We start from the raw sequence: 6,641 nt of genomic DNA, 5'->3' as shown, positions 1-6,641 counted from the left end.
TGGAGGACACTGCTCTAGCGGCAGCTGCGCCTGCCCCTGTTCCTGAACCTGCCCCTGTCCCTGCTCTGCCCCTGCCCCTGCTGTTGCTGTCGCTGTGTCTGTCCCATCCCTATCCCTGTCCCCGTTCCTGTCCCCCCTCATGGCGAGGGCCTGGATGACCTTTAAGGCCTTTCCCAGCCCGTCTCCTCTCGGGTCACGCTTCCCGCGGTGTCGGGGCGGGCTCTGTCCGCTCCGCACACGGAGACTCGATCGTCTCACAGGACTGTGCCAGCGGGCAGGGCGCGGGGCTCTGGAAAGCCCCATCCCCGCGCACCCGATTTTCGCTAAATTCTCCCCAAAGCCGTGTTCCCGCCGGGCCCCTGGGGGCGGGGCCGGGGCCCGGCTGGGGCGGGGCCTGGCGCGGGGCGGGGCCGGAAGCACGTGGCCGGACGGCGGGGCCAGGCCGCCGCCACTTCCTGCTCGGCGGGTCCCGGCGCGGCCGGCACGGAACTGCGGCACCGGGGAGCGCTGCCCGTGAGTGCTGCCACCGCCGGGGTGGAGTGGGTGGGCCGGTCAGCCAGTCAGCCTGTCTGTCTGTCTGTCAGTCGGTCGGTCGGTCGGTCGGTCATTCAGTCAGTCAGTCCTCCCGCCCTCCCGCCCGTCCCGGTACCCAGTGCTGATACCGACTGGGCTCCGGTATCGGCAGTGAGTGAGTATCGTCCGTGACTACCGGCACCCGGCCCCACCCGGTTCCGGCACCTCCCAGCCCGACCGCCACCCCTCCCTGCACGGCGGGCCCCACTCCCCGAGGCCCCGGCCCGGTTCCCCCCGGCCCGGTTTCCCCCCGGCCCGTGGCGGCTGCAGCGCAACCGCGTTCGGCCCCGGTGTCCGTGATCCTGGCCCAGCCTCCGGCTGCGGTGTGTCCCGGGCCCCTCCGGGAGCAGCCCCGGTCCCGGCGGCCCTGGAGTTCCGGAGCAGGCTCTGGTGTGCCCGACCCGCTCCGCCGCCGGTGCTGGGGTGTGCGTTCCTCCCCTTCCCCGGATCCCCAGTCCCCAGCTGTTCCCACTCACCAGGCACATGCAGCCCTAGGACCCCAGGAAAAGCATGTTACTCTTAAATATGATCAGCAAAGTGCCTGTGGGAAGAAAAAAGTCTTCAGAAAGGCCTGAAGTGAACATGAAATGTTTTGTTGTTTTCCAGGGTTCAGGCGTGGAAGAGATATTCCCGTGGTCTCTTGAAGGTATAGCTGCTGCTAGAAAATGCTGTCTTCTTCTCCAGAGCTTTGCTTCTCTCTTTGCACCTCATTCAAAGAAACTCCAGAGCAGTTGTGTCTCCTCAAACAGCAAATGGGAGAAGGATGGGGTTTGCATCTCAGTATTTAGCCAAAAATTGCTCTTAGATCACAGAAAATGGGGGCAGAGGCAGCTCCCAGCCCTCCTCCTGACCCTTTTCCATGTTCCTTTGCAGGGGCTTCTGCACTGCAGGAGGGGCAGCCACAGGTGACTGGGCAGCAGGTGAGGGCTGTGCCTTTCTCACCTGCTCTGAGAGCCACCTGTGAGGCACAGCCAGGTTAGAATCACATCAGGCACAGAAACAGAGCAGGGGAAGAAAAACAGTCTCTGACAGTGGCCTCTGTGAATAAATATATCTTTGGGTAGGTTTTCATAAATACATTTAGGTTTGATGTTTTCATACCTTCTCAGGTGTGATTTCCATTGCAGTCCTGAGCTCCATGGTGATAATTTTCTCATGGAATCCAGGCAGTGCAGGGTGCAAAAGCAGCTGAAGCGAAAGGTTTCATTCACATGCTGTGTAAGGTTTATATTCTTTGTCAGTTTCACACTGTCTATGCCCCTGCAGTGTCTGAGCAGTCTGAAACATCAGGCAGTCTATGTACCACAAATGGAACTAAATTAAAGCTGGCTCCTACTCTCCTGCTGTCTGACCCTGTGTTTAGATGGGCAGCATGGTGATTTCCTTCAAAGGAAATCCCTTTTTTTCTTTCCTGTTTTTTCTTTCCCCTTTTATTGTTGCAGTCTGTAACAGCCTGACAACAGGGGTGTGTTTTGCTTTCCAAGGCAGTAGAGAGCATGTCTGCTTCTCTGTTCTCAGTTATCCAAAAGGGTTAGATTTGACAGTGGAGATTGAGCAGAGAATGATAAATAAGGAAATCTTTGGCACTCGCTGATGGGGTGTGCAGTGGAAGAAGTAATCTCTGTGTTTGAGTTTGCCTTTAGAAGTTTTTAAGAATTCTCAGTGTTTGAAGCTGAGCACGGCGAGCTCTGGAAGCTGTTGGAAGCTGGGAGAGCAGGAGCAGCAGGAGTGCTGGAGGGCAGCAGGGGCAGGGAGGCGTTGACAGGGAGGGTCGAGGCAGGTGAGCAGGAATGGCACAGCATGGACTGCCCTGAGCTTCTTACTTCAGAGTGCCTTCTGCAGATGGGTGAGCCCTGAGCACCCCAAACCCTTCTGGGATTTTGGCTGAGTGTTCTAATTAACTTGTTTGTTATTTCTTGTGTGTTGGCCTTGCTCTTCCTCCCTGCTTCGAGTTGCCAGTGGCACCTCCCTTTGACTGCCTGCTGCTGCTGCCCTTTGACTCCTGGTGCTGCATCACATGTGGGATGTCAGGTTTCTGTGGCTCAGATGAAAAATGCTGGCAAGCAGTGTTTGAAAATGATCCCTGTGTTGCCAACTGCAGCCATTTGCAGTTTTGTTAATGGCTAGAAGGAGCTCAGCTGTCTGTGATTTTTTACTTTTAACATTGGTAGCCCTTTAGTTGAACTTGAAGATGGTCCTTACTGCATGAGGCAGTCGGGTGCTTTTGAGGAAGGTGGGGCCCTGGGTTCAGGTAGGAGTGCAGTTCCTCTTGGTAGAGGGATGGGGTTCTCCTGTTGCCAGGGGTTTGAAGTTTGGGTTTTTTTTTTTTAATTAAGGTAATCTAGTTCCAAAGTAGGATGTGTCAGTGTGCTGTTGCTCCCTGCAGCCTGTCAAATCAGGTAGTCTTTGCAGGGCCAATATTTTTTATGTGTTCTGCACACTCAGGTGGGAGGAGTGTCTTTATGAAAACGTCCACCTGGAACCAAGATGCTTGGAACACAAGCCCTATGAGGAACGTTTGAAGGAGCTGGGGCTGTTGAGCCTGGAAAAGAGGAGGCTCAGAGGTGCCCTTATTGCTCTCTGCACCTTCCTGAAGGGAGGTTGTAGACAGGTGGGGTTGGTCTCCTCCACAGGGCAACACTGACAGAACCAGAGGACACAGTCTCAAGCTACAGCAAGGAAGGTACAGGTTGGATATTAGGAAGAAATAAATAAAGTACTGGAATGCTCTTCCCAGGGAGGTGGTAGAATCACCATCTCTGGATGTGTTTAAAAAAAGACTGGACATGGCACTTGGTGCTATAGTCTGGTTGAGGTGTTAGGGCACAGATTAGACTTGATGATCTTGGAGGTCTCTTCCAACCTCATCATTCTGTGATTCTGTGAAGATAGGTGAGGCACTTGGAGGTGAGCACAGCTGAGAGAACAAGGACCCTGGGGTCCTTTCCAGCCAAAACCCTGCTGTGGTTCAGTGGAAAGGAATGTTTGCCCATAGTGTGAACTTTTCACTGGCAGAAGGAAAGGTGAAGTTGCAGTCAGATCCTTCTCTGAGTTACCTGTATGAACTCAGTGAGAGACTGCTTCAGCTTGCCAGTCTGGAAAACAGCAGGACTTTGCTGAGCTTCTCTCCCCTGTCCTTGAGGCTGTGTGTGTCTGCTTTGCTGTGGGATGGCTGTTTGTCTTTCCTGAAGAGGAAGGGCATGGCAGTGGCCTGAGCGTGAGGATGGTGGGCAGCAGGTTCTGTGGTGGTGCTGATGTTGGGTGTTTCTTGTTTCCCAGGTGTACATGCTGAGCAAGAGGAAGAGCCCTTCGTTGCCCCAGTCACGTGTGGAGCTGAGAGCAGGAGCAGCTTTGACCTGCTGAGCAGGATGGACCAATGTGAGTGCAGTGCTGGCTGCCTGTTTGTGCTGGGAAGTGCCCATGAGTCAGCTCTCTGGATGCCTGGGAGACACCAGGGCTGTGCAGCTGCAAGTTTTTAGCAGTGGTCACTGCTCACTGTGTGTGACTATCCACTGGGGACAGGAGGGGAGGAAGGAGTACTTGGATTCTGTTTTGGAGCTCACTAAAAACACAGCCTCTTCAGGATTATTTGTTACTTTCCTACATTGCTGAAGGCCTCTTCTCACACCTCATAAGCACATGTTAATATTGGGAATGTACTTGATTGGAGCTCTGGTCTTGCCTTGTGGATAGGAACAGGCTCCAACCTGTTTGAAGCAGGGACCCTGTGTGAAGTTGACAAAAATGTTGAAGTTTGGGGCCTTCATTTGGTCTGTTAGATGTTTTTCTAACTACAGCCATTCAGGTGCCATTGTACTTTTTCCTTTCTACAGCATCTAAAGCTAGGTAGTGGTGTAAAGTAGGTTTGTTGTCTCTACTTACCACCTTGTTCTTTCATATATTTAGCATATTAGTTGTTGTGTTTACTTAGGAACCTGAGTAAGAGTAGAGAGCCTTCTTAATGGGAACCTTTGGGTTTTTTAAATACCATCATCACACAAGTTACATCTGTACAAAGTTCACAAATCTGAGTTTTCCTATGTGTGTGCAACTAAGTGGATTTAAACAGTACCATGCAACTCTTCTTCACCAGCCAGAAAGCTGAACTTCATCTGGCAGTTCTCATGTCTAGAAAAAGCTGTATGAATTCCATGGGAGTAACTAATGTAGAAACACAAGGACGTGTCCCATGTCCTGTACTCTTGCTTGGTGTGATCATGGCCTCAGAGTGAGGCAGTCTCTCAGGGAGGCAGGGTGGCTTTGGAACGTCCCTGTATTACCAGTCTTGCAAGGGAGCAGGCTGTGAGCTGTGAGCACACTCGCCCTTGGGCTGGCATCACAGGACAGCTGAGGTGGGAAGGAGCCTCTGGCAGATTCAGCCCTGATTAAAGCAGAGTGACCTGGAGCCGTTTGCTCAGGGCTGTGCCTAGCTGAGGTTTGAAGGTCCTCAAGAATGAAGGCTCCGGAGCCTTTCTGGGCAACAGAGTTACATTTAAGTGAAATTCCCTGTAATTTGTTATTTTGTGGCCATTCCCTTTCAAGTCCTTGCTGGGCAGTACTGTGGTGGTTCTGTCTTGTTTATTCCCCGTGCCCCTGGTGTTTGTGAGCCTGATAAATCCTTCTGAGCTTCCCCTCCCTGTGCAGTAGCAGCCCCAGCTTGACCTTCTAGGACACGTGTTCCAATCCCTTAATGGTTTTATGGCTCCTCATTGCACTCACTCCAGTCTGGAGAGCCCGAGCAGTTCCCAGCACTCTGGGTGTGGTCCGTGAGTGGCCTGATGACCTCCCTGGTGTGGAGAGGAGACCTCAGTAATTGCCCCTTCAGAGGCCAAAGCAGTTGGGCTGGAGTAGTAGTATTATGGTTGATGCAAATGCGTCCTTAAGTAGCTTTTGCTGTTCTGCATTGGAGCACAGGTGGCTGTTAAATCTGCTCAGTTTGATGGTCTGTGTGCAGAGCTCTACGGCTCACCTGAGCAATTTCAAGACCAAAGGTATCACTTGAAGGCTTATTTTGGACATATGACCATTCTGATTTAACCATTTGATTTTTTGTAGACTCAGACTCTTCACTTTCCAGAATATTTACTGGGTATGATGATCCTGAGAGCAATGAAGTGTACGAAGATGAACTTTATCTCGAGGAGTCATCCAGTGAGGAGAGTGTTGATAGTGAGGTGGAGTTTCATCTCTATAGCCAGATCCACTATTCCCAGGATCTTGGAGAAGTCAGCACACTGGAAATGGATGAGGAAGCTGATGCTGGAGAAGTCATGGGTGAAAGTTCAGGTCTAGCTGAGAAACAGGGTGAAGATGAGAACCTCACTGAGCTCACTGATGGTGGCACTCAGCTTTCAGATGAGCCCGAGGTCATTGTCCTGTCTGACACCCCAGAGGAAGAGAGCATCTACAAAAGCAAGGCAAAGAGGTCACGATGCTCCTCCTCAGTTCTGGGTAAAACACACACCCGCCCGGTGTCCTCCACGCCAAATCACACCAAAGCTGCTGGATGTAGCACCCCGTGCCTCCCTGAACCTGGTGTGGGCACACCAAGGAAGAGAAGCAGCCCTGGTGGGAGGCCTGCCCCAGTCCTTTCTGCTGGACCCGAAGGCCCCCAGGACGTGCTGGTGATAGACAACAGCTCGGAGGAGGAGGGGAGCCTGATGTCTGACGGCGAGGACATCGAGAGCTGGATGCTCCTGGGAGCTGGTGCTGATGACACGGATGGAGACATCATGCTGAACCTCGAGGGCTGTGCCTCTCCTGCCACGAAAGGTCAGTGCTTTTATTGGCTTGTTGGTTCTTGTGTGGGGACAGCAGTTTGTCTGCAGTGACGCTGATGCCAGTATTGAAAGATGAACAGAAAGCAAATGAGTTCATGGCAAAGCTGTGGTAAATGAAATGGTCATTATTTGTTCCATTTCAATACCTTTATTTCAGCAGCATGGCATGCAGAAGGAAAAACAGCATTTTTCCTGGTAGAAATTTAGAAGTAATATCAGAGTGGTTTATACTGTGAGCTTTTCAACCTTGCCATGTATTTTGTGTTTCTGAGGGTGTATAAGAAGTTA

General features: G+C 52.2%; 1 protein-coding gene across 2 annotated transcripts in view; it reads left to right on the top strand.

The window, feature by feature from the left end:
* The first annotated feature begins 435 nt into the window (after positions 1-435).
* The window catches only part of ZCCHC7 (zinc finger CCHC-type containing 7), a 93,259-nt gene continuing 87,053 nt past the window's right edge, over positions 436-6,641 (top strand). The window contains exons 1-4 of one of the 2 annotated variants that reach the window (XM_071455087.1): positions 436-513; positions 1,180-1,219; positions 3,853-3,951; positions 5,629-6,345. In XM_071455087.1, coding sequence (XP_071311188.1) covers positions 3,942-3,951; positions 5,629-6,345 — 727 coding nt within the window. In that variant the 5' untranslated portion in view covers positions 436-513; positions 1,180-1,219; positions 3,853-3,941. Of the gene's footprint in view, positions 514-615; positions 689-1,179; positions 1,220-3,852; positions 3,952-5,628; positions 6,346-6,641 lie in introns of those variants that run through there. The other variant, XM_071455088.1, reaches the window with a different exon arrangement.

This window comes from Agelaius tricolor, unplaced genomic scaffold (genome assembly GCF_023055355.1).
Source record: "Agelaius tricolor isolate 1412-34295 unplaced genomic scaffold, bAgeTri1.0.p SCAF_44, whole genome shotgun sequence".
NCBI classification, from domain to species: domain Eukaryota; kingdom Metazoa; phylum Chordata; class Aves; order Passeriformes; family Icteridae; genus Agelaius; species Agelaius tricolor.
The sequence above is the reverse complement of the archived record's forward strand: the minus strand, read 5'-3'. Positions and strand labels throughout refer to the sequence as shown.